Source organism: Chiroxiphia lanceolata, chromosome 4 (genome assembly GCF_009829145.1).
Source record: "Chiroxiphia lanceolata isolate bChiLan1 chromosome 4, bChiLan1.pri, whole genome shotgun sequence".
In the NCBI taxonomy this organism is placed as follows: Eukaryota; Metazoa; Chordata; class Aves; order Passeriformes; family Pipridae; genus Chiroxiphia; species Chiroxiphia lanceolata.
The window spans coordinates 56,151,813-56,179,130 of NC_045640.1; the positions used below are offsets into that span (position 1 = coordinate 56,151,813).

At 42.6% G+C, this 27,318-nt stretch overlaps 1 protein-coding gene across 10 annotated transcripts in view; it reads left to right on the forward strand.

Moving 5' to 3' along the window:
- Positions 1-27,318, forward strand: part of FAM13A (family with sequence similarity 13 member A) — a 135,492-nt gene that overhangs the window by 62,806 nt on the left and 45,368 nt on the right. For 7 of the 10 annotated variants that reach the window (XM_032686920.1, XM_032686919.1, XM_032686917.1 and 4 more), the window contains exon 7: positions 22,241-22,282. In XM_032686920.1, the coding sequence (XP_032542811.1) occupies positions 22,241-22,282 (42 nt within the window). Of the gene's footprint in view, positions 1-12,266; positions 12,360-22,240; positions 22,283-27,318 lie in introns of those variants that run through there. The other 3 variants (XM_032686926.1, XM_032686924.1, XM_032686925.1) reach the window with 3 other exon arrangements.

Here is a 27,318-nt window from a genome sequence, read left to right on the forward strand (position 1 = left end):
GGTGGGGCTGGGTCAGAAGCTACAGCCTCTTGTGTTGGTATGCTGGAGCTTGGCAGAGAGTGTGCCAAGAGTGTGCCTGTATTCTGCTGTGTGTTGCAGGGTGTAAGGGGAAATGAAGTGCTCCGGGGCTGAAACAAAGGACTGCAGAGTCTTGTGTCTGAGAAGGTGTGTGTGACTGATGTACTTCATGAGGTACCCCAAAAACTGCTGTTCTCTTAGGAGAACATTCCCCAGAAGGTGTCATATATGCTGTAGGAATTCATACTTTCTTGTCAATGTGTAATTGCTTAGAAGAGTACAAATATGGAACAGTTGGGCCAATACCAGCACAGGACATTAAGCACCAAATGAGATATGTTTGTAATTAGGCAGAATTTTAATCTTTGTGCGTAGGCCTTGGAGTGAAAGATGTCTGCATCTCTAATTTTATCTGGAAAATTAATAAACTGTAGAAATTAATTCTCTTGTAATCCCATTTTGTTCAGGAATGCCCTAGTCTTCTGTCCTCTATCACACTTCTGTACTTATTTACCTCATTGGGTTGAATATCCACACCGCTCTTTGTGTCTGGTACTTTTGTGTCCGTGATCTGCTGCTGCTGGAGGAAGAACAGGCAGTGTTTGTTGTTTCCTACCCAGCTTCAGGATGGCAGGTTGTTGGGTGGGACGGGATGGAGACAAGGCCTTGGAACACCCCTAAGAGGAAAAGCGAAGAGACATAACACGTGAAGTGTCTGTGCAACAGGCAGAAACCCCTATTCCCTGGCATTAATGTAGTGCTCTGATATATCAGGAGTGTTTTTAAACATGCTTTTGGCAGCCTTGGGTCACTCTTGTGTAATTTAAGTCCACAATGAGGTATTACCTGGTTTTATTTCAGTGCAAGGCTATTATTAGGAGTTTCCACCTTTTTCGGCAGAAGGACTCTGGCATCTGACCTAGATTATAAAGTGCTTTGCAAACACACTGCTATTCTTGTTGGGATGTTTTGTGTCACAAGGTACTAATAGTTCTTAAATAAATGTTATCATTAATTATATGTAATTATCAGGTATGTTTTAGTGAAATTGCTTGCTGTATCTGCTCAGCTATGATATGATCTTTGGTAGAAAAGAATAAAGGTTGTTCTTGGCAGTGATAATCATTTGCTGCTTCATGAAAACAACTGGTTTGTTCCCTTTCCATGCTCAGATACCATGATATGGGTGGATTAGAAGAGGATGAAGGGTTACACACAACAGTAGATGCAGAACTCCATCTTAGGCAGCTTCACAAGTGTTTAAAAGTGAAGAAATAACCACACACACTAAGCCTGTAAGGCCCTCTCTAGCAAGGACTACAATCTTCAATCTTTAATAAATTTTCAATCAGTTTAATTTGGCACTGGAACAGAGGCCTTCAGGGAGAAAATGAGAGACTTCTGGTTGATTAGTAATTTTTAATACTATTTGAAATACCTCTTAGTATGTGTCTTCATACAGTTGTCCTTAAAATCAAGATTTGTGTATTAAGTAGCAACTACGGTTGTGACTCTGTCTTCTAGATTAACTTACCTTTTTTTTTTAAATATTGAAAGTCATGTTATGCCTCCTTACAGGTATGTTATTCCTCATTGCAGGATTTTTTTTAAGGTGCTGATGTTATTTGAAATATACAATGTATCAGTTGCAGTCAAAACATTGCAGAGCATAAAATCTGTATCACGCTCTGTTCTCAACAGGTATCCTAAGAAAATGTTATTTGTAAAGTTGATGCATTCTTTTTTCCTAATCGAAATAGGTGGATTAACTCTATGTACCCAAAATCCCCAGTAGCACTTAATGTATGTGTTCTTTTGAAAACTGCCTCATTTATCATAATTGTGTGCAAGGACAAACTGCTAATTATGCAGTAGCAGAAAAGCACACCTGTAATGCAGCTCTCGATTAAATCCAAAACCAGTGGAGAATGAAGGAAAGGAAGCGTCAGGAGAGGAGAGACTGGTCCTCTGAAAGAAGGATAGAAGTCTTTATGCAATATGCAGCCTGTTACATAGTTCTGTGAGTCTCATTTGTTTTTGCAAGAGCTCCTGTGCAGAGCTTCAGAGCAGGGCAGCCAAACCTCCAGACCCTGGGAACCACACACATACTTTTATCTTTACCTGATTGAGAACACAAGACTCACACTGCAGACCTCAGGAGCTGGGGAAAGCGGCAGCTTTGGGACTAGGGTGTGGGCTGGAGGGAATGGGGCTCCCTGGGGCGTTATCAGACCTTCAGTGAGAAGATATTAGAGTGGGCTTGCAGCTCTGTGAACCTCAGAGTCCCTGTTTGGGTCCCTCTTTCTTTCTGCTATCTACGAGGAAAAGTCTGCTCAAAACTGGTTCGGAAGGGCATACACAATTGTGGTAGGAACTGGTGTGATTTTGGATGTGTTTAGTGGTACTAAAACTTCAAATAACTGCTTCAAATCACAGATTCAAATGGATTTTACTTTAGGGGTAGGATATGCTATGATTTAAGTGGATACAAAGGTAGGAGGGCCTCTTGCAAGCAATGCTCTCAGCCTTTCGTGCTAAACTTCATATACAATCACCATCCTGGAACTTTTGCCCAGGAAAGGGCACTGAAATTCGCTTTACTGTTGTGGATGTCTGTTCTAGCACTTGCTGGAGCTGCGTCCTCTCTGCAGTCCTGGTACTGTTTTGAAGGAGGAACCCTCAGTGGGAGAGCACGCTGCTGTTTAAGGTGCTGTTAGGCTCTCTGCGTGGAAATATTGGCCAAAGGAGTGGGGCTGGGCACCCGTCCTTGCTAGTGGTGGTCAGGGGCTGAGGAATGGGTGTGTGTATGGCAGCCAGACTGTGAAAAACGTTCTGCAGTTCCTGAGAGCCAAAGCTTAGAGCAACCACAGCAGTTGTTCAGTAAGCCAGCCATTGCCTTCTGTATTTTGTAGCCTTGCCTTTGTGTGCCAAAGATCATAAATTCCTGTTTGTGACTGCCATCACAGCTGCAATGAGATCTGCCAGCACAGATACCCCGTGCTGGCTTTCTAACACGTGCATGTTCTCAAGGAGAAGGTTTGTTTACATCAACCTTTTGTTCACAAAGATCCTTATATCTGACCTATGTCCTGAAAATAAAGGCATCACGTGCCTAGTAGCATAGTAACCTCCCTAAATTAAGGGGTGGGTTAATGTACCCTGCTGTGCCCTCGTCTTAATGACACTGCATATTTTCACTGTTAGTTGTTGAGGTATGAAAACACATATATTTGTACACTGAGAAGTTTGTGCTTACTATAAACGCTTTCCCTGTTTGTTGGCTTTCCTTTTAGCAGCTGCGGTTTAAAACTTACCATTATTCTCTGGCACATGCTAAGAACTTGGGTGCCTATTGCCAGAACAAATCAAACAGGGGGGCTAGTGTTGTTTGCTTAGTTGACTATTTTTGTTTAGGTTTGGGGTTTTTTTGTTTTTGAAGTCTGTCGTGCCAGTACATTCAGTCCCTATCCAAAGTAATAATTTGCCTTACCACTCAGGAGTCTGGCTGCCAGGTTTACATAAGGGATTGCAGCCAGGCAGCTGGCAGGGCTGCCCTCCAACAGCCATGGATTCTTCAAGAAAACGTTTCAGGAAAGGGGTAGAGGTCTGGAATGAGGCTGATGGAGAGGTAGTGAGCGCAGTTGCCTTCTGCATCATTCAGCGTGCAACACCTCTGGCAGGCCCTGCTCTGAGTCCTCAGAGAGGACTTTTTTGTGTAAGGTGTTGTTGCTGTTTGTCCCTTTGTCTCTTTAGGTTGTGTTGAGTTAGTTTTTCCAAGCTGACTCATTTAACTTTGAGAGTACATTTGTCTCCACCCTTCTATGCAATCAATTCCCTTCTTTCTTGCATTGTGGAATGCTGGCAGCAGGAACTGCCTTACATAATGAGTTGTTAAGAAAAGCATTCAGTTTTCTAAAAACACAGACGCAAAAACGTGTGATTTGTGTCTCTCCAAAGCAGGTGACTGTGAATGGCAAATCAGGGTGTGGTCTGAGCTCTTTCTGGGTTCTTCTACCATCTATAGCCAAGGTGTAATGACAGTCACAGAAACATGTAATTATGTAGATTTTTCTCATGCAAGTCACTTAGGTGGATTTCAGTGTACTTTTCCAAGCATTTGCCCTCTCTCTTCCACCCTGCACAGGTTAATCCTTTAAATTAGGCTTTGTCCATTACACTATTGTAACCTTCGTGTATACTTCTATGCATCCTATCTTTGCCTCTCCTTGCAAGATTTACGTGGTGACAACTTATGGCTTGTGGGATGGAGAACATTTTGAGTCTGATGCCCTGACCTGTGCCACAGAAGTAGAGGTTCATCTTGGAAGCAACAAGAATCACATATGAAACAAAGATCTGGTGACTGTTAGAGGTAGAAAGCATATATGCACTTTATTGTCGTAATGTGCATATGGAAACAGAAGTTCTGCTTTCAGTCCATTAGCCAAGTATATTAGCTTTTTCTGTTTCCTGGGACAGCATCCAGCAGCCTTAGAAATCAGAAAGGGACTAAAGTTAAGTTCCCAGTAATTGAGTAATAGAGCTGAAAAAAAAAACCCTACTCCCTTTCTGTACCTCAGGCATTGCCCTTTCAGTTAGAAAGATTCTTTATTTTTCCATCTTGTTCATTTCTTCTTTTGTATCTGCTTTTGCTGTGAGGAGAAAGTCTCTACATCTCATGAGGCCGGTGGCTTTCTGATACCAGCTGGGCCAGATAATAGTTTTTGCTGAGGATATCAAATGCAAATATCTGTACTATTTTGAAGTCATTTTTAAACAAAGGGATCAGTGACTTCTCATTGGAAAACATACAGTGAAGAATTTAAGCCAGCCTTGGAAATCTTTGTGGTTTTAATATTTGTGTTTACAAAAACCAAGACACCCATCACTAACCTGTCTTACTAGCAACTAGGGAAGAGGCAGAGCCTCTGCACTGTAATTTGACTTATTTTTACTGCAGTGAGTAGTTCCCTCTCCCATAACTTCCTTAGCCTGTCTCTCCTGAAGTGCCTGGTGCATTGTTCAGATGAGGAGGTTCAGCATAGTGTGCCTTGTTTCCGGTAGCTTTGCAGAGCAAGCAGTTTTCTACCACCTGAAGCTGTGAGGTTCTCCTTCCTCTGCACTTCCCAGAGGGGACCTGGCCCTGTGTCCTTCAGGAAGATCAGTGGGCAGAGGTCACCGGGTTCTCAGTCGGGCTTGTTTGCTGCTGCAATTTCCCGGTTCAGGCTGAAAGAGCTGTGCATTTGGACATTGTGTTCAGCACGTTGCAGCGTAGGCTGATGGAGTTCAGCTGTGACTTCCCATGACACACATGTATATTTTTAATCAAAGTAGTCAGCTGGCTGTCTAATAAGAAAAGGCTGAGGATGGCATGGCAGGGTTGTTATTCACTGCTCTTGCTTGCATCGGTTTGTCTCTGAGCTCTCATTTTATCTGTTGTGAGGAGTGTGATCCCAACCCAACCAGCAAAGCTGGGTGCAGGAAGAAGCCCTAGGACTGACCTGAGAGGGCTGTATTCCTTTCAAATGTAGTCAGGTTTTAATAGATCTGGTCAGAATTGCCTTTTCGCCAGGATCTCCCTTGCTTCCGTGGCAGATGCATCTTCCAACCCTGTACAGAGATATGTAGTTAACTCTCACTCAGCTCGCTCTTCTTTTAGCGTCTCCCAGCCAGAGTCAACCTCAAGTGATCTTTTCCCACCAGCTCTCCCAGGAGCCAGGCCGGCCACTGAGGCACTTGTGCAAAGGGAGGACTCCTTGCAGTCACGTCATTAGCTGAAGAAGAGGAGCTATTTCTAGAGGGTTTTTTCCAGAGGGTAACTTCGCCAGACTGCCTCCCTTGCCAACACAATACGGCAGTTTATCTTTCAGCGTCGTAGAAACCTGCTGCAGCAAACATGAATTGTGTGGCCAGTTCCTCCACTTTCCTCAGCCTCTTCTCATATCCTTGTTTTTCATAAGACTAAGGGTAAACTACAGGTATTTTACTTGAAGACGCTTTAGGAAGCAGGGAACAGGGAGGGTTCAGAGGCATGGAGTTCAAAGGATAGTAGTAGAGGATTGGAAGGATGTTTTTGCAAGATGGGAAAGTGTGAAAACAGTGACATTTTTGGTAGAAAATAAAACTAACGCAGGAAGTACCAGGGGCTCATTTTAAGTTTTTAGAATTTTTTTGCTAGCAAATAAATGCTTTTTCTTTAGTGTTTTCTATGACAGATGTTTTCATTGGTGTGAAACAGCTGGATTTTTAAAGGGGTTTTGTGCAGACTGATAGAAATAACAGTTTGGAGGACTGGGAGAAATTTCACTGGACATTAACATTTAGAAATTTCATTAGATTAACAGAGCTTTGGAGAAAGCCTGCTTTGGAAATAACTTGCACCCTACCAGACTCCTGCTTGTTTGCTTGCTCTTCCATGCTCTGGCACTTTAACTAACTAGTGCAAATGAAAAACCTAGTGACCTTGTCACTCAGCATGCTTTACCCTGTTCCCACAGCAGATTAGCTGGCACAGCCATTCATCACTTGTTGCTTTCCCAGGAAACCCTTTAGGAACCTACTCCCAATCCTCTCCCTTCTCCAGGATGGAGGCCAAGAAATAATTTCTGGGCTATCCCATGGGGCGAGAGTCCTTTGGAATAAGTTAAAGCTGCTGGCAGGCAGGTGTGGCACTGCTTGCAAAGGACACTGCTGCTTAATGAAGAGCAGCCACAGCAGCCAATCCAGGTCTCCAGAGAGTTTGGGGTGTCCCTTGCAATGACAAATGAACTAGTGTGCTTATCTGTTGGCTGAGATCAGGAGTGCTGAGAACCTGAGGCTATGAGAAGCTTTCAGCTTGGTCTTTATTTTTCTCTTATTCTAGCAAGTTTAAGAAACAATTCTGGAATATGTTTCCTCCTTAAGAGATTTTAATTAGCTTTGTTTAAAAGGTAATTTGGCCTCTAAGTTACAGGAAGTGCAAAAGCCCAGTAGATTCTCCATGGATAGGCCAACAAGGCTTGCATTTCTATGCCAATGCAAAAAATAAAAGGGATAAAATTAAGTCAGCTGAGAGCAACCTACTTGTCTCTTGGACAAGAGGAGTATCATTTAAGAAAATGAGTAAGAAAATTCTGTAAATTCTATCTGGGCAGTTCACCTAAGGCTTGGTGTTCCTAAACAGAAGCAACTGTTAAGTTGCAAGATCATTAAAAATTCACCATCATCTTTGATGAATTGCATCAGTAGTTAATTATTCTCATCATTGAAAAAAGTCTCATTTCTAGGCATAATTTGCCTATCTTTGACTCCCAACCACTGGGTCTTGGTCGGTTTGTGAGTTCTAGGTCAAATATTAATGTTTTCTGCATGCAGAGGCTATTTTATTTGAAAAACACTAAACACGTGGTTTTAGTTTTTGTGTTCCCTTTGTGGGTTGCCTCTGAGAACTCTTCAGTTTCTCACAAGTTGCTTGAGAATGGGAATTGCTGAACTGATCATAGTCTTCTGTAGCAACCACCCCAGTAGGAAATACAAACATTGTACACCTTTCCCACACAATATCCGTGTTGATACCTCCTAAGACGATGATAATTTCTTCAGCCACACAGTCACTCAGAGCTTGTATAGAAGTGCTGGTCTGGCATGATGTTGTATCCCCCAGTAGGACCCATCATCTTGCACATAGTTCCCAGATTTTACTCTTACATGGCTGTACTGTAACTTCTAATGCTGGCTTGCACACAACATACAAAAAGAACCACCAGCATAGTTTTACATTTCCTTTCACTGATAAAATTGCTAAGTGAAACAGGGCTGAGTACCAGCTTTGGAAAGTCACCATTAGTACTTTCACCCCCTTTCTGAGGATTCCCCTTTCACTAAATTATGTTTTTGATATATTAGTTGGTCTTTCTTCCTGTTTGTGCCCTTTTGGAGAGGGCTTATTTAATTGTCTGTCTGCTTTGTTTGGACATGAAGGGCTACAGTTTCCAAATATGGTTTCTGTTTACTCGTGACTTGCTTATTTCATGTGTGCACACAAGTCTTCTAGCCCGTGGGAGATTTTCCAGGGTATTTATCATTTGTGATTGCAGATGCTCATATGGACAGATATTCTAAAGAGGAAAATGCATGTATCAATACATGCACATAATACATGTACATGCATGTACATGTACATAAATAATGGCACTTTAAATTTTTTATTGGTGGCATTTTGAAAAGAAGGTTCTTTAATTTTCTGTCTGTGACATCTTTGCTTTGCATTTCATTTTTCTGCCAGAGGGAAAATATTGCATAACTAAGTAAATATTGTGGGAATAAAATGAGCAGCATCCTAAAAACCCTCAGATTTTGTCAGACCAGGCAAGACCTCTTTCTTTTAAAAATAGTATCTAATTCGTGTATGACTGTGCAGTGAAGCAAGGGATAACTGCTTTTCAGGAGACAGACACAACCACATCCTCATAAAATCCATTATCTAGATCACTTGTATCCTCTGATGCTGCTCACAGATCCTCTTCTTTTGTTGCTTTATGTGCTGAGAAAATTACTTGGTGTGCAGCAAAGTATGAAAGGGAAAGATAGAGAAGAAAGCACTTCTGTAATGATGATTGACAGGAGACTTCCTTTCCAAACATGCGGTTATTCTTTAAACTTTGATGGAGAAAAGTGATTATTCATATTTAGTTCCATCCACTGATTTTTTTTTCTTTGTTGAATCTCAGTAAGAAATTTGCAAATCTAATAGTTTGAACCCAGGTGTTGCCTTGGTGTAGGTGCTGAAGTGTGGCGGTATGTGTTGGTATTTCAAGGGGCTTTATCATTTTTATTGTTATTTGCTGTCTGTTTTCCTGAGATATTTGCAATACACTGAGGAGCTTATAGTCAGTGGGGAGGATGCTGTGCATGTCCTGAGGGAGGGTTTTCCTCACCTTCTGTATGTGTGTTTGGTGGTACCATAAAGGGCTTCTGTGGTACATTGTTGCTGCCAACAGGTGAGTTTGGCCTTTCTGAGTAGTAGGTATGCAAGAACTGTATGGAACCTGCAGATAAGGTTTTGTTTTCCATCTTTAACACGGGAGAACAAATTGAACCAGTGCAAAGAAATCCAAAACAAAATGTTATATAATCCCAGGTTTTATATGGGATAACCCATCCTGAATTATGCAAGTTAAAAAAGGTGTAAGAGGGCAGGGGAAAGGTGGGAATTCCTGCCTCTGTCAAGTAGCAAGTTGGCTTAAAGGTAAACATCTGTGTGAAGGAAGTGGAAGTGTTTGGAGATAAGACTGCAGTTCTCTGGCAGCTTTTGTCTGCCTCCTTTGTGCCACAAATAAATCACTTGCGGTCCATACTCCTGAACTGGGGAGATGAAGAATTAATGAGTTGTGAGCTCGTTTAGCAGGTGAGAGATTCGAAAGGCCCATTGAGAACTGAACTAAGGTGACATGCATCATGGGGAAATTTCCTGCTGTTTGAGTACTACTGCTCTTACTGATGGTTGGGCACTGTGCCCCAAAGTACTTTTTAAAATTTCACTCTCTGACATTTCTCGATGTTAAAATCTTTTGTTGCAGTATATGCAGCTGTTCTGGAAATAATTAAAACCTAGGGAAACCAGCAGTGCCAGCAACCACCAACTAGCTTTTTTTCAGTTTTGATCGCCTTTCTTTCGGTGGGTGCTGAAGTTGCATGCCAGTGGTGCAGGGAAACATGAGCTAGTGTACCTCTTCTTAGTTGTGATGATTTTGGCCATGTTAAAGAGGCAGATGAGGAAGGAGAGGGAGAAGTAGATACCCTGTTGAGGGGACTCCAGAAGAAGACAACAGAAACAGAAGGTGGATCTGAAGGTGTTGATGGCACAGGAGCCCTGCGACTTTACTGTTTTCCCAAGGCATCTGGTTGATTTTAGCGTGATGCCGTAAACTAACCTTCTTCACTAATGCTAATTCATAAATTAATCTTTCTGGTTATTACAGCATCCCTTTTTGTTAGTGAATTCTTTGTCAAGGAGCTTAGCACTTCTAAGCTTATTTATATGAGCAAGTCCCATGGAAGTTATGACAAAATAACTAGTGTATAAATTCAGAGTACAGCAGCTATTTGAGTTATTCCACTTCTGTTTATTCAGCAAGCTGCTGTGGAGAACTCTGAATCCTTCCCCGTGTAGATGGGTCCTTAGTTAAATGTGGAAAATTAATTTTTTTTAATGGCATCCTGACGGTAATAACACTCAGTTTATAGAAGTGTAATAAACTATGAATAATTGTGTGTGTATAAAAGAAGACTGGCCAGGGAAATGCAATTTGATTTATTGTCAAGTTGTAAAACAGTACAAGGTTCTTTTGTTTTACACTGAAGTAGTTTTATGTATCAGAGTAAAATCTTTCTCTCGGGGTTCTAGTTGCTTAAGAGCATGTACGGCACATTTAATTTAACAGGAAGTCATCGAGATATTCATTTAATTGCCACAGATAAAAGCAGCCGAGATCCCTGATGGCAGAGCGCTTTATCAGCATTGCTGACTTTCCTAAAAGGGAGCCCTGTGCTTTGCCTGGCGTGGCTGTGTCACAGCAGAACAGGCTTGTGCTGAGGCAATGGGCAGAAGCATTACTAATGCACTTCTTCCAGTCAGCCAGCTGACCGGAGCAAATATTAAACAGCTCAGCGTACTGAAGCAAAGCCATTTCTCCATTGACCTCTGTGTCTCTGCCATGCCACTGCCTTCTGAGACTGCAACTGCCTGCTGCTCTTGTTTTTGACTGAAAACGTCCCTGCCTCCTGCTGAGAAAGGTCAGGATCTGTTAGACATCCCTGTGAAATGTCTGATACCCTCTGCTAACCTGAGAGTGTCGGCTGCTTCTCCAGAAAGCTGATGTGGCTCATGTTTAATTTACATGACCTACATCTGCATGAAAGTCTTAAACATAGAGGTACTAAGCTCCTGCCACAGCTTTCTCCCAAACCAGTGCCAGACCTCACTGAGGTTTTTAAGGTGATGGTGCTTTTAATACTGACTTGAATTTTTGAAGATGACATCTGCCATTATGCTTTTACCACCTAAAATGTAGAACAAATCTATTCTCTTATGCCCCTTTATCAGTTTGGCATCATCCCCTTCCCCATCGCATAAAGTATGCTGTTGTGGTAATATTGTTCAGAGGCAGGAGGGCAGCAGCAAAAGTGTTTTCTGTCCAGTGTTGGGGCAAATTGGAGTCAATTCCTTAGGCCTTCTGGTCAGAGGAGGTGCAAAGGTGTACAGTAAAACCTTGGGTATGCTCCTTCAGTAGCCATTAAACATTTCAGTGTAAGACTTTGGGCATTTTGTACTGTTTATTTTCCAAGGCTGCTATGTCCTAGAAAGTGGCACATTTGTGTGGGTCACCTGTTGTATGGGGTTCTTTTGCTATCACTTTTCCCAGCCCAAATTTCTACCAAATAAAATGACATGGTTTGTTGTTTCACAGCAGTATTTGGTCAGGTGCTGTAGATGTAGAAGCAGGAGTGCTTTAGGGTGGCTCACTGGGAACATCAGTAAAAATAAGTTCGGCTCCTGCAACACTCTTCAGTTTAAATGTTAAGGGAAGAGTTCTCGTATGCTCCTCTTTGTGGTGGGTCTGAATTCGCTGGCCAGCTACAGCACAAACCTTTCAAACCCGGGTAGTATTAGTATCTACTGCGACACAAAGGGATCAAGTTCAAAGGCGCGGCTGTGCCAGCCCCGACAGACACGACAATGAAGGTGCGTGTAGGCAGCAGTGGCTCGGTGTCTACTGCAGAGCCAGAGCAGCCCGGCGATGGTGTCCTGGAGCTTCAGGTGGTCTGGGGGCACGGCCAGCGCCCTGCCACCCCGGACAGGAGCCAGAGCTGCTGCGACGGTGGGGAGGCAGGTCGTGGGTGCCTACGTTGCACCCTGGGGGGCGTTTAGGAAGAAGGGCAGTGGGTTATAGTAACTAAAAGGGTTACTAAAAGACCTTGTGGGGGTCTTTCTGTTTAAAGGTGTCTTGTATCCATCAGCCCGCAGGTTGCGGTATCTCTTGCAGGCCCAGGACCAACTGGACATTATAAACCGCTTTTGGTTAACCTGCTTCTGCCGAGGCCGGCGGGGAGGGCAGGGAGCGGGGCCGGGGCCGGTGTCCCAGCTCCTCGGCGGCAGCGGGGGGGCCCGGGCCGGAGCTCTGGGCGGCGGGGCGGGTCGACGTCAGCCGCCAACCCGGGGCTGGCGGCGCCTTCGCCCCTCCCCGGGGCCGGGCCGCTCCCCGTGGCGAAGCGCTGGCGGCGCTGCGGGCGCGGCCAGAGGCGCGGCGGGCGAGCAGCGGCTCCATGGCCAGCATGGCTTGCGAAGTGATGCCCCTGCAGAGGTACGTGTCCGACCGGGGGGCCGGGACTCTGGGAGCGGGGACACCCACCTGGGAGCTGGGATACCTGCCCCGGCACCGGGGCAGGGCAATAAGTCTGGTTATTAGCCTATCTCCGGGGCTGGGGTTCTTTGTATTCCTCGTGCGGGGAGGGGGGCTCGATGTAGCGCCCCGAAATCCACACAGCGCTCCCCTTTGCGGGGAGCCTGCCGCGGGGCGGGAGTTGCTCAGGGGTTTATAGGGATTTGGGGGCCATCCTTTCCCTGCCAGCCGTGGGGGTCTGCCAGCTCCCTGTGCCCGGGCAAACCTGTGCCTCCCGCCACCTCCCTGTAGCGGGGGCTGTACTGCGGTAAAGGGAGCGTGGCCGGGCTTGTCCCTGCGCACACCCACCCACAGCTGTCAGCTCGCACACAGCACGGGCGAGAGGTTTAGTTTTCGGAAAAAAGGGCTGGTTTGTTTCCAGGGTGCCGACACACACCGCAGTTCAGCACCAGCTGTGAGTGCGTACCTGTGCTGGCATGTGCTCCTGCCACAATATGGCAGGGGCAACTTCAGTCAAGCTTCTGAAACGGCAGGTCACAGACCCACTGCGGGGAGGAGTGTACACAGCCCTTTTACTGAGTCATTAATTTTTTTTTATTATTTTTACTGCTCTTTCAGTTCTCAAAATTAAGCGGTCCATACCTCCCCTAGCCATATTTGAATGGGATGAATGTCAGTCTTTTGGTAATCTGCAAAACAGTAAATAAGAAATTTACCGTGCTGTTTCAGCACTGTGGTGGAGCTCTTTCAGCCAAACCTGCGGAGTTGCTGCTTTTACTTCAACACAAGAAAATAGTAACTGAAATTGCTGCCCAAACTGTTACTGTCTTGGTAAAGTGCAGGGTCCTCTGCAGGTAGATTTGTTGTAGTAATGCAGTCATGGGGGTCCATGTTGATGACTGCAGAGGAACAGAAATGTGGTTTGAATGTCTTCAAGTGGTCATGGTGCATAGTTTCTATTTGAAGGACCAGTCTCACGTAATATTTTTAACCTTTTTGTGTTCCCGAGGATCTTACTGTCCTAGCAGCGGTCGGAACAAGTGGTTATTATTGTGCTCTTGACTCTTCACCCCAGGGGAAGATAGGTTTCACAGGCTGGCTCTAATTAGACTCTTTGTTTTTGTTGTTGCAAGTGCTAAGTCTCCATCAGTTAGAGACGTATTCTGCACTTTAAAAGTGAAGAATTTTTTCAAACTCCAGTAAACCTTGAATATGGTACAGAATTGTTTGAGTTTTGCAGTTAAAAATTATTCACAAAATTCTGGTTTCTTTTCCATCTCCCTGGTCTATTTTTAGGTTGTGTATATGGTACTTTAAACACCTAATTTTCTTTGGACCTAGAGGCAGATAAGCACAGAATGCCAGATCCCTTTACAGTGGTGTTCTTCAGGGTGCACCTTTATTTTCCCTTATTCTTCTCCCTGTAGTGTTGTTTCATCCCTTCTTAGTGCAGAGTTTTGCTGCAGAAGAGGGTTTTGCTGCTGGCTTTGAGCATTTTTTACAAGCTTCAGGAAAAGTGATGCCTATAAGTGGTTAGTAACCAGCATGGGTAACACTATGCTTGTAGTTCCCGTGAGGTGGACAGGCTAATGTTGCTGTTCCAGCTGAGGCATGGACAAATTGCAGTGCACGGCTCCTGTTGCTGGGTTTAAATCAGACTAGTGCCACCCTTCAGGTGCTGCATCTTAGGGCACTTCCCAAGCTAAAAGACTCCATCTTTCCCTCTCAAGACAGAGAATGAACTGCCAACAATAATCACACTTGGTTCCCTTCCTGTGTAAGTGAACTCCCACCCGCCACTCTCCTGCAGGTGTCTTTGGACCACAAGCTGGCCATGCGGTGCCTGCCGTGGGAACCTCCTGTGTGGAAGCACTACAGATGTGTAGCTGATGTGTAAAACTTGAGAGAGGGAGAAGGGCTCTGTCTTAAGAAGCTGTGATATGTAAATAGCATTTGTCAGTAGAGTGGCAAAGTATCATATCTACCATGGTATCCGTAAGCTGTGAGTCTGTCTTCCTGAAAATCATATAATGTGCTTGCATATGTACTATATGGTATCATTTTATTCTATACATAGATATTTGTGGAATGACACATGATGGGTTATGGTGGCCTGCTGTGAGAGATGGGGATGTCAGGGTTATGTTTCATTGCATAGGAAGAGGTGGCAGGCCAAATGTGTTGAACCTCCACTCCAATAGGTACTATATTTCCCAAGCATTGTAGAAGGCACCAGTAAATGTCACATGGGTTGCATTACTGATTTTCCAACAACTTATCCACCAGTAATTGTCTCTTCCATTACTAATAGGCTAACATCTCTTCTGAATAGCATTAGCTTACTTTATTATCTTAGATTCCTAGTTAGACCATTACTAATGCTGTTAATACATGTTAATTCATCTATTCTAGCTCAGTCTATTGCAGATTTAACAACAGCTGTGCCTGTGGTTGCCTTTGCCAATCGTATCTGCTGGTTGCTGTAGGAGATAAGAAAGGCAGGTACACACTTGGACTTTGTTTGGGATCAGTGGACTCTGTTGTTTTGCACTTTGTTGAAACAAGTCAAGGTAGTAGAAGAGTGAAGCCATCACAAGTATTTTTAGAAAGTGCATCTGATAGCAGTAGGGAATGTGACTGATGGGTTTCTAATCTCTACACAGCAGTTGTCTGTATGGGCTGTCTTGCAGTCATCATCAGGATTGTTTGATTTACCTTATTGGTTGGTTTGCTTCACAAATACCCAGTATTTTAGCCCAGGAACACCATTTGTATTTCAACACACTTTAGTCTTTTTTCTTTTGAATGGCTGCTGTGTTCTCTTTAACACGCTAGTGAGCATCTGTGTGTAAAGTTGTATTGTAAATATGTCTGATCCTTTGGACTTTGTTATCACTTTCTATCCAAGATACTGGGAGGACTTGACAAGCCCTAATGAAGTACGTTCTGGAATATGTACGTGAGGTATGCTCTCTGAGAACTTGTATCTAACTTTTTCTTTGTTTGCTTTGAGTTTGCGTGTTTTTTCTTCTGGTGGAAGAATGAAGAGAAATTCAGACCTGTGGTTCTCATCTTCCACAAGTCATAGCTTATTACAAAATGCTATGTGAATTTTATGTGAATTTTTTTGCCTTCCAAGCTCAGATTTGGCCCACAGCTGGGTGCCTTGTCTTGTCACAGCTGTGACATGGTGAGTGTAGGAGCCTATGGAAAACCGTTCCTGAGTACAACTGAGGGTGGGGGGCTCTGACTAAAAGAGGAAAGTGAGATGGAATTTTTCTGTGATGTTTACTTCTGGGGTGTCCACCTGATTAAGCAAAAAAGTATGAATATTTACCTAAAAGCTGGGCTCTGAGATACCTTTATTTGAAGTGTGCAAGCTTTTAACAAACAACCCTGAAACTGAAATCACTGGTTACCTAGTAACAGTTCTTCACCATTATAATGCAACAGGTATGTGTGTGTTATGCAACTTTACACTGTTAAATTCTGAGATGAGGTGAGACTTTGGCTGGTACATTCATTCCGCCTCTTTCTGACCCATTTTCTAGTTTTAACCCAGTTAGGGCTATTGCCAAACCACAAGTAGAAGGAAAGACACGGCCCTGTCTTTCATAAGACCCAAGTAGTTTAAGAAGTGAAACAACAAAAGCAAGCTGTTTAACATTGATGTCATTTTATAAAAGATAAACATATTTGCAATCTAGGGGGATAGTAGGTAGAAAATCATTATACAAAATTATGCTGTCAAGGGTTCTGGGATATTCAGATGTGTTAATATAAAATGGAAAATCAGCCTCTTGCTCACAGGGGCATTTAATTAGCAACAAGTTCTGCTTATTGCACCTTGCTGTGGGGTAGCCTGTACTCCCTGATCCCTGATGTTGCTTTGAAGTGGGAGGAGGTGTGCAAAAAGGCTTCAGTGTAGTTTTTTTTCCTGTTCAGGTAAGGTGCCTCAATCTCAGTGTCCCCTCACGCACAGCCGGTGCAGTTATGCCTGTGGATAATGCACTATATCCTCATTATGTTTGGCTGTGCTCTATGATAGTGTTTCCTAGAATTAAAAACCTCCTACTCTAGGCTTGGGTCCTTGTGCCTTAATCGTGACTGTAGCAAATAGAACAAGAAGCAATAAGTGCTCCTCAGACGTGACAAAGTGATTGTTCGTATTTACCTCAGCTTGTCTCTGTGGAGTGGTAATACAGGTATTTTGACTGCCAGAGAAAACAAGAAGCAGAAGCTTCTGTTTTGGAAGGCAAATGGGGAACTCTTCCTCAAAAAGTCTCTTTCTTCAACCCTGCAGTTATGTTGCTGCCCACTGGGATCTCACATGCTTAAGATGTAATTTAGTTGAGAGACTTCAGGAAAAACACTGCTGAAGAAACAGCTTTGGGGAAGATGGTGAGATCCTTTGGAGATTAATATTTAAACCAATACCAATCCACTCCCACCCAAGTCATTGGAGATGTTTTGCGGAGTATGTGAGTTCAGAATAAAGAAGCTGGGTTGTCAGCCTCATATTTTGACATGTGGCTCGTTGGCTGAATAGTTTATTTAAGTTTCAGTGGTATGCATGGTTAGGTATAAGCATAACTATTGTGAAGACTGGAGATAAATATCTGGAACAACATGTTATGGTTTTGATTTATAAAAGTTGCTCTTCAGGGAAAATGAAAATGTTTTCATGGAAATAACTCACAGAGAAATAGCTGTTAAGCATTTGTTTCTTAAATAGTGCATATAGGGCATTCCTGCCTTCCTCTTCTTTAGGTGTATAGAGTAAGGGTGGTATTGCTCAATAATTGATGGTAGGTGCTGACTTTAATGTTGACCATTATATCACCACACTGTTATGTTAGATGAAATTTACAGTTAGTCTTGCATCGAGGGTGGCATTATTCTTCCTTCTTTTGCATAATGTACCTCAGTATTTATTTGAAGGAAGTTTGTTTTGAAGGATTTATTTGAAGGAAAAAGCTTATGTTGCCTGGTATTTCTCCTTGGCAAAAACATTGCCTTTTACCCACTGCTGCGAAGCACAAGCTATGAGTAAATTGCTCTATTGAGAAAATAAGTATGCAATAAATTTTCATGAGCTGTTTCAATCTTGCATTTTTTGCAAGATTGAAATAACTTTTATGGGGAATTGACTTAGGGGGGTGAAGAAGTGCTGAAAAACTTGTGAATAAGACGAAACATTCAGCAAAAAGCACTACTGTGGCCTGAAAATCAGCGTTTCCTTGAAGCTGTTTTTAGTGTTCTTAGTGTTGAATGTCGGAACAAGTAAATAAACCATAGTGTTAATATCCTCTGTAAATGCAAAAATTGCATATCTGTTAATCCAAGAAGGCACGGTGGTTCTGAATGATGAGAAGAAAACAAGAGGAGACTCGAGCTTGAACCTTCCTTTCCTGCCTTCAAAAGCTGCGTTAACTTTTGATATCATTAGTAATTTGACACCGACTTTTCAATACCTTTTCGTTTGATTGCATTAAAATTAAAAGCAGCTATTGCCTTGCCTGAAAGAAGTATTCTCACTAAACAAGCAATTAATTTCTTTTGAAGTCCGGAATATCCGTGGTGGAATAGAAAGTGAGCCGTTTCCTTATCTAACTTTTGAGGTCAGAACAAATAAAGTCTATGGCAAGGCACTAGGAAAACATGACCTTGGCTGAGCAGGCAAGACCCTGACAGTCTCTAGGCCTTTCATTTCTGGTGTAGAATGTTGACACTTAAGTCAAAGTACATTTTCATGATTGTAAAAAGAACTCACAAACCCCAAAACCAGCAACACAGTGTATTAATTTAATTTCATCCACTAAATGTCCCATTTATCTTTTGAAAAGAGATGTGGAATAGGAAAGCAGCAGTGGATTTGCAATGGAGGCTCCAGTGCCAGGAGGCCAAGACAGAAGAACTGCTGATAGTTAAGTGCAAATAAAACAAGGAGGAAGGACCCTGAGTCACCCTCTGACTTGGGCTGAGAGCTCAGGCCGTTGAGGAGAGGGCTGAGACAGGGGTAGCCCATATATGTGTAAATAAATTAGGAACTTTCTGTCTAAGTGGGTGTTCTGCAATAGGCTCCGCAGCTCCCTTGTTCTTCCTGAAGGGCAAGTTGATTTAATGGTTGAACTTGATAATCTTAGAGGTTTTTTTCACGCTCAACAATTCTGTGGTTCTGTGACACCATCAGCAAAAAAAAAAAAGGCCATCATTGTCTGTGAGGGGTGAACAGTTGACTGTAACATTCCTGTTGCAAAAGAGGGAGGCAAAAAAAGGTAACTGCCCTTCTGTGATGGAAATTTATCGTTTAACAGTTAGACTTCACCCAGGCTTTCCTATTTCCTTTCTCAGAGGCAGAAAGGATGAGTTGTGTAAATGCTGTAAAATACATGTGCCTGAAAATCCCCAAATGTGCTAAACTAACTGGTGGGCTAAACTGGTGTTCCTTCCAGTCTGACAAACTGTTTTGCTAGCTCAGTGGAGGTCACAAACATAACAGTATTACTTCTTTAGCTCTGAAATAAACAGAACAAGTTTATTTGTTTGGTTTTGTTTGTTTGGTTTTAGTTTGGCTGGTATTTGTTTTGGTTTTTAGCAAGAAGGCATCGGTTAGGTAATCTCCCAAGTATTTCATGGAAGCACTTAATTTCAGTTTAATCCCTTGATTTAGGGGAACTATTTATATACCTGAGTTAAAAGAGACTGCTGTATCTTGCACTCACCTGCTTGGCCAGGTAATCGGGGATAGCTGAATAAATAACTGGGTTTTTTTTAAAGTTATTTCATCCTTTTAGTGCCTTCTCATCATAAAGCATGTGTAAAGCTAGACAAACTTTGATAAAAACCAACCAACCAACCAAAAAACCCCAAAACTTAATCTACTGCTAAACCTGTTTGTCTAATGGGTAAATTCTTTGCTGGGCAAGGTAGAAATTTAAACTATGTAAGAGCTGCTCATCAGAATGACTTGTCCTGTCCATACTGTGGGGATCTGACTTGGTTTGCCCAGTCAGTGTGCCAGGTATTAAGATTTTTCTTCTTTCTGGAAGGGTTATACATCCCTTTAACCAAAGAGGAATTATGCAACCCAAGTACAGTACAGTGCAGTTAAGTGTTAAACATATCTTAGTGACTTCTAGCAGTTTCTTTTGAAAGGATACATGGTAGACAGGGGTTCCTAGCAATACTAGTAAGCCCTTTAGTTCAAGGGGCTTGTTTTAAAAACAAGTGAGCAGTTGTTTTCTAATCAGCATAGTGTGAGTTATAGTGACAAAGAGTGCTGTGTGGAAGGTTTTAAAGCAATTTCTAGCCCATTTATTGTGTAATATCAACTGGTGATCATTTATGATCACGTCTTGTACATTTTTGCTCACTTGCCTGTCACTTCTCTGTCTGAAACTATGTGGTTAGGTATATACAGGTTTAAAACTTCTTGCACACAATTTCCATTTCTTTCATTAAACTAAGCTGTACTTGTGTGTATAAGTGCATCAGTTTATTACCTTTCAGTGGGAATAATCCATTATTTCATAAAGTGTTATAATCAAAACAGAATCTTTGTGTGCTAAGTGATTGGAGTAGGATTTGGTAGTCTCACATCTAATTTGAGAGATTACGAATTGTGTGGAATAACTGCTTTAAATCTGTTTGGAATTTAGACAGCTCATATCTTCTAGCTTGCACTAATGAGTTGGCTAAGGTGTGTGAAGTTAGGGAAAGATGTTTGGGATATGTTGGTTTTAATGGTTTAGTGGGAAAATGGGTAATATGCTTTACTCAGATGCAGGAGATCTTCTTAGAAGATTTTTATGGTTTTCTCAGAAGTCTGGATTTCATACTAATTAACTTGGAGGTATTCATCCCAGATTCAGCTACTGATCAGTGCTGCATGCGTAAAACTATAAACCATTATTTAGTAAAAGAGGTTATGCACAGCTACAATTATTAGCAGCTGTGAAATTCTGAGACGTGATGATCTGAATGAAGCTGGTACTTGGTTTCTTACTTCTCTAAGAGCTGTTTTGTCTGCCATTCCCAGCTAATGTTCTTTAAATATTTGTTTCTCCTCTCTTACTTTGTATGGGTGGATATTGATTTTTTTTTTTGGTACAAATATAAAGCTTTCTTGAACTTACAGAGCAGCAGTTGTACTTGCTGTGGAAGAACAGGAAGGAAATGCAAGAAGTTTCAGAGTCCCTGCTGAATACTGCTTTTCCATCTGATCTGTCAAAGCAAATATTGGGAGCATGAATGTAAAAAAGCTATTTGGACTTTTTCAGTATCATTGTGCTTCAGCGACTTGGAAAGTAATTACAAATCCTGAGATAAGGAAGGGGTTTATGATAGAAGAGAAAGCATGTTTGATGTGGCTTTGACAACTGCCACTTGTACATAAAGCAGCATTTGGTGTTGGCATTTGAAGTTGCATCGATGAACAGAAATCTTGATGGTGCTGTGAACTTTCCTCTGTGTGAGAAAACATTTTTCATGTTTTCTGTCCAACACTGGGACTTGTTCGCATTGAGATGACAAGTACAGCTACTAACACAATGAACTGAACATAGCAAAAATCTTCACCAGCAGCTTTGTGAATTTAAAGTAGCTTCTTTACACTTACAAAAATATATATTCTGTAAGTGCTAAATAAAGTGATAACATGCATGCAGGCTGGGAGACTGTGCATGCCGTCAGGGGAGGGAGCCTGTACCTGGCAGAGGTTCTTACCTGTGCCTTTTTTGCAGGTCGTCTTCTGGGAAGGGCAATAATAGGCACTTCCATGTTTCCATCCACTTTTTCTAGGCACTCTCAAAGCCATAGCAGTTTCTCACAAAGACTGTTTATGTGATGTTGACCTCAGTTCACAGGCAGGCACTGTCCCACTGCACTGCACTGCTCTGCTCTGCTCTACTCTGCGTGCTGGCCAGCTCTGGGAGCGACAGCGGCGTTCAGTGCTCCCACAGCAGTGGCTGAGTGCAGCTTGCTCAAGCTGCTGACCTCAGTGGCATATCCCGTGTGCTTGGAGGAAGCCAGGTGTCCTGTTCTGGAGAGTTAGAAGTCTTAATACCCTGCAAACCTGACTGTTTCTCAGTTTGGAATGAGTAGGTGAAATTTGTTTCAACCCCTTCGTACAGGGGCATGGTCTTACATTGACTTAAGCCATCAGTCCACCACACCTTTAAGCTTCAGTGTCCCAGCATCTCGTTCTTAGGCTTGTGCCAGCACAGGCAGGCTGAGCTGGATCAGGGCTGTTCAGGCCAGCTGACAACTGAAACACCATTTTGTCAGGGGACCTCCATGCCAGCCGATGGCAGTCCCTGATCTCAAGCCTACAGAAATTTTGTCATAGTCAAATAAGCTTTCCACAGGAGCAGTAAAACTGGGGAATTTGTAGCCTCATGCATACACCTATGGCCATTTCTGTGGTTGCTCAAGATGTCATTTGTGGTTTTCTCTCAAATTTGGCTTTAATAGGCAGATTGTTTAATTCTGGAACAGCAGGCAGCAAAGGGCTCTCTTGGTTTTGCTGGCAAAAAATGCTTTATTGTTGCTATGGGAATAGTCCTTGCACTGCTGCAGAGTCTGAATGACTTCTGCCTGTCTAGCAGGAGATCAGTTACACCACATTTGTGGACACTGAGAAGTGAATTAGGTTGCCAGGATTTAAGAAACGTGACTTAAAGGTTTCTTCCTTTAAGTGTAAAACCAGGAGACAAAGTAGACATGTTACCTCTGTAGCAGGTTTTACTTTTGTTATCTCTACTTGTTAAGAGTGAGTATCTTGAACTGCACATACAAGACAGAACTGCATACTAACCTTAAAAAATATGTTTTATTTTTAGCTCCCAAGAAGATGAGCGGCCTATGTCACCCTTCTATGTGAGGTATTTACTCAGTTGTTTAAATTATTTTTCTGTGCGGGCTTGACTCGTTATTGGAATTAAATGTGGGTAGGGGTGCCAGAAATGCTGAAAAAACTGTAATCAAAGTGAAGATTAATGTTACATTTGTAATTATTGCTTGGTTAATGAGATAAGTCTTTGAAGATACAAACTCTGTTGCAATTTTTTTGTATTTACAGAATAGACCTGGGCTTTAAACTTTTAATTAGAAGATGGACATGGGTTTCCTCTTTGATTTGTTATGTAGCTTAGGTGCCTATCTTGAGTAGTTTATAACCTGCAGGCAGAGGAGAGATTTTTGCCACAAGCTTTGAGGAACTCGCAGCATGTGCTGCTCAGAAAGAAATCAGGAACCAGATGGTGAGTCAGCAGCCCATACAGCAACTGCTTCTCTGCTGCAGCCCAGAAGTGCAGGAGAGTGCCTGGGTCCCCAGCAAGCCCCTCTGGAGGGAATGGTGCTCACGCTGCATTTGAACAAATTGTGTTTCTTGTTTTGCCAACTGGAGGGCAAAGTCACTGCTTGTAAAAATGGTCTAATTCTGTTGACATCGGTGAAAGTTTGCTGTGCTTGCTTCAGTAGCAGGCTCAATTCCAGTGCTTTCATTTATACTTAGTGGAAGAACAGGAGCCAGGGCAATTAACAGTGAAGGGCTGCAGAGGAAGAAGGGCCAGATATTATAATTGGGTTCTTTGATCTCTGCAGAGTTTAAACAAATAAAAAGAAATCCCAGTGGTGCTTTATGTGAGAGCAGTGATAATTAGAATTCTTACAGCGATCTCTGAAATTTGTTAGTTCTCTTGTATATATTTCTATTTATCTTTGTAGCTTGGGTTTTTTCTTAGAGATTTTTTTTTAACAAACTATAGAAACACTGCATTTAATGCATACTGTGCAGAAATGTGTGTCAGTGAACTGTTCATGGACTAGCCTGGTTGCATGATCTTGTCTGCCTTCCTATTGATACACCATCATTCCCTGAAGTGTGTTTGTGAAGATGTTGCCCAGTCTTGGCCTCAGAAGCTCTGAACTGTCTGAGGAGGTTCTGCCTTTTCCATTGTGAGATTATTTTGTAGCTGCATACATACATTCCCCTGTCTCAAGTTTTCCCTAGTTTAAATCTTCATCCTGTCTTTCCATTGAAAATGGTCCCCCTCTTTCTTTCTGGCTAAATGTGACCTTCAGATCATTTTAGGCTTTCATTATGTTTCCATCTCTTACTGCTTAAAACTGTCCTTCCAAGCCTTTTCCTGGATTATGGAAAAATTATGCATGAAGGAGATTGTCTTCAGCTGACCTTGTCAAGATTGCCAAGGAGATAGGGAGCCAGGAGTGAACCTGACGAAACTAACTTCAAAGCAGGACATTCCTGAAAGCAAGTTTGAACATTTTAAATAGAAATGTGGGCATCAGGCAAAGCATCGCCAGCCAGTCAAAGGAGGGGATTGTCCTGCTCTGCTCTGCACTGGTGCGACCTCACCTTGAATACTGTGTGCAGATTTGGGCACCACAATATAAGAAAGATATTAAGCTATTGGAGAGTGTCCAAAGGAGGGCAATGAAGATGGTGAAGGGCCTTGAGGGGAAGCTGTATGAGGAGCGGCTGTTCATCCTGTAGAAGAGGAGACTGAGGGGAGATCTCATTGCAGTCTACAACTTCCTCGTGAGGGGAAGAGGAGGGGCAGACACTGATTTCTTGTTTCTGATGACCAGTGCCAGGACAGGAGGGAATGGCCTGAAGTTGTGTCAGGGGAGGTTTAGGTTGGATATTAGAAGAAGGTTCTTCACCCAGAGGGTGGTTGGGCACTGGAACAGGCTCCCCAGAGAAGTGGTCGCAGCACCAAGCCTGACAGTTCAAGAAGCATTTGGACAATGCTCTCAGGCACATGGTGGGATTCTTGGGAATGGTCCTGTGCAGGGCTAAGAGTTGGACTCCATGATAATTGTGGGTCCCTTCCAACTTGACACATTCTGTGATTCTCTGATATTAGGGTGGGGAAGAAAGATTCTGTCCATTGCAATGAAAGGGTGGCTTTCTATGGGAATCTGTCTTGCAAATAGGAAGGAAACAGTCAGGAATAAGCATATAGTTGAGAAGTGAAGGAATGGCTTGTAGGAGCAGAGAGGGAGCAGCATACCTTGAGACAAAGGCTTCATGCCAAGCTTGTGTCTTTTGTAATGTTGCTGGGATACAGTTACTTGTAAATAAAGCGAACAGCTTGTAAGTCTTGCTTCTATTTATCACACATCAGAAATGTGTCCTCCTGCGGTCAGTTGCCAAGTGCAGTTAATTTGGCAGGAGAGCTGGTGCTGGCTGGGCAAATCATGGTGCTTCAACAACTGAGAACTTGAGTGGGTAGCCAGTTTTTTCAGCGCAACTTTGACTGTTCTAATTGCTGCCCCAGAGCTGTGCATGACATATGTAGGAATTGTGTTTCACACCATGGGCAAGGAAGGGGAGACTATTTCCTTTAGCTGTCTGATGGTCAAATATATTTCTATTACTACCAACCACATTTATAAAATTTGAAATACTGTTCAAGTAATCCTTGAAATGAATCATGAATGTTTAGGTACAGAGCAGCCACTGCTGTGTTTATGCAGTATTTCCATATAGATAATTATACAAGTTAAATAAGTGGGAACAAGAGCTCTTTAGCTTCCAAACACTGCATGATACTTGGCTTTGCCAGACTGAAGGAGCATCGTGTCCCTCTGTCATGGTTTAACCCCAGCCAGCAACCAGACGCTCGCTTACTCCTGCACCAGAGGGACTGGGGAGATAATTGGAATGGTAAAAGCTAGAAAACTTCGGGGTTGAGATAAAGACAGTTTAATAGGAAAAAGTCATTCACACAACCAAAGCAAACCCAGGAATCAATTCACTGCTTCCATGGGCAGGCAGGTGTTCAGCCATCTCCAGGAGAGCAGGGCCCAACACATGTAACAGTTACTTGGGAAGACAAACACCGTCACTCCAAGCGTCCCCCACTTCTTCCATCTTCCCCCTACTTTAAATGCAAAGCGTGATGTTGCAGTGTATGGAATATCCCTTTGGTCAGTTTGGGTGACCTATCCTGGCTGTGTCTCCTCCCAGCCTCTTGTGCACCCCCAACTTCCTTGCCAGCGTGGCAGTACAAAAAGCAGGAAAGGCCTTGGTTCTGCATAAGCCCTGCTCAGCAAAAGCCAAAACATCTCTATATTATCAACCCTGTGTCCAGCACAAATCCAAAACACAGCCCCATATCAGCTACAGTGAAGAAAATTAACTCTACTCCAGCCAAAACTAGCACGCCCCCATAGACCAGTTTTGGGAGAATCAAACCACAGACTTGATTATTCAGTGCCATACTGTGTCAGCTAGAAATGGAGATATTTCCCTGGCTGGTCTTTTTAACAATAAGGCCAATACTGAAGATCTTAACTTTTAAGTTGGGGTTTTTTCCTTTAGACATTGGGAAGGTCAAGACCAATTATAGAGTTTATCACCACTGCTGCTTTGTAAGGAAATAAGCAGTCATTAACAGTACAAGAGTAAGCAGTAAATGAGGCAAAATGTGACATAACTTTGTAAAGAGTGGTGACAACCACACAGCAAAATTATTTTTATAAGACTTTACAGAGAGAGGAAGAAAAATAATATACCTAATCTGTCTGACATCAGCAAAATGTTTAATATCATGCCATCGATATGGAAAAAAAGGACATTAGTACTAGAACTTAAAGATGGGTAGGGAGGGGGTGAGACCTATTGAGCAAGGAGATTGCTGCTGGAGCTCCTTAAATGTCATGGACTTTTTTTCTTTAATAGCCACTGACACAATAAAATCAAATCATATTGATGAACTGAGCTTGTAGCAGAAATTTAGGACAGATGAATGGGTTGGGAGTGTCTTCTGGGAGAAAATATATGGTAGTGAGATATTATATAGGGTGATTTATATATATATATATATATAAGGTATAGTATAAAAATAATAACATAGGTAATAATGTCATATATCTCAGGACTAATAATGAAAATCTTTGATGTGAAAGGGGAGCTCCTCGCATTTGGAAGTGCCAAGGAAGAAAAGGATGTGGACATACTTGTTCATGGAGGGATGGAAGGGAGGCATGGGATGAAAATCTTCAGGTTGAAGTAATCACATGACAATGGATATACAAAGGAATTATTTTCAGTATACCTTTGTACAAGAGACAGGTGAGGCCCTGCACAGCTTCAGTAACTTGTGTTCCAATGGCATTAGGTTTATGAAGATGATTAAAGAAATGGGCAGACCCTGTTATAAGATGGAGAAAAGAGCATGGAGGTCTTAGTCACCATAAGAAACCAGAGGATACATATTCATTCTGAGTTTTAGACAGAAGGGAAGGATTGTTTGTGTTAAATAACAATACTGATGCAAGAGGAAATGTGTACAAATAGTCTATGAATAAATTTTGGCAGAAAATTATTACTTTTGTAGCTGAAGGCCTCTTTTGTTGGGCATTATAAGGGTGAGGTCAGCTTGACCAATTTGAGAGATGTGAGATTTGAGTCCATTCACTTACTGCTGACCAGGGTTATCCTCTCCCTCTCTGTAGTCCTTGGTCAGATAATTTGTTGGTTCAGCTGTGCTCAGTAGCAGGCAAGGAGATTTCTGCATTGTAAAAGAAGAGGAGAATCTTGCTGAGTGATTGATTGTTCCAGGGAGTCTCCCCTGAAGGGTGTTTACGTTCCAAAACCTTTTGTAACGAAACCTTGTGGTAAATGGAGTTGAGATTGTTAAAAAGTGCAAAGCACTGCTCCTTGTGTAATTCTGTAATGAGACTGTGATGCCAGCTATACTGAGTAATCAGTACTGAGGAACAGTCTGCAGTTTCAGGTAATGAAGCAGCATCTGGCAGCGGCAGTTCCCTGTAAGCACAATTCTGCTCAACAAGTGCTATGAGTTTTTAGAAATCAGAGGATCTACAGACATGCTTTGTGCTGCCATATATGCTTTAGATTTGAGGTTAGTCAGGTAGATGGTTTCAG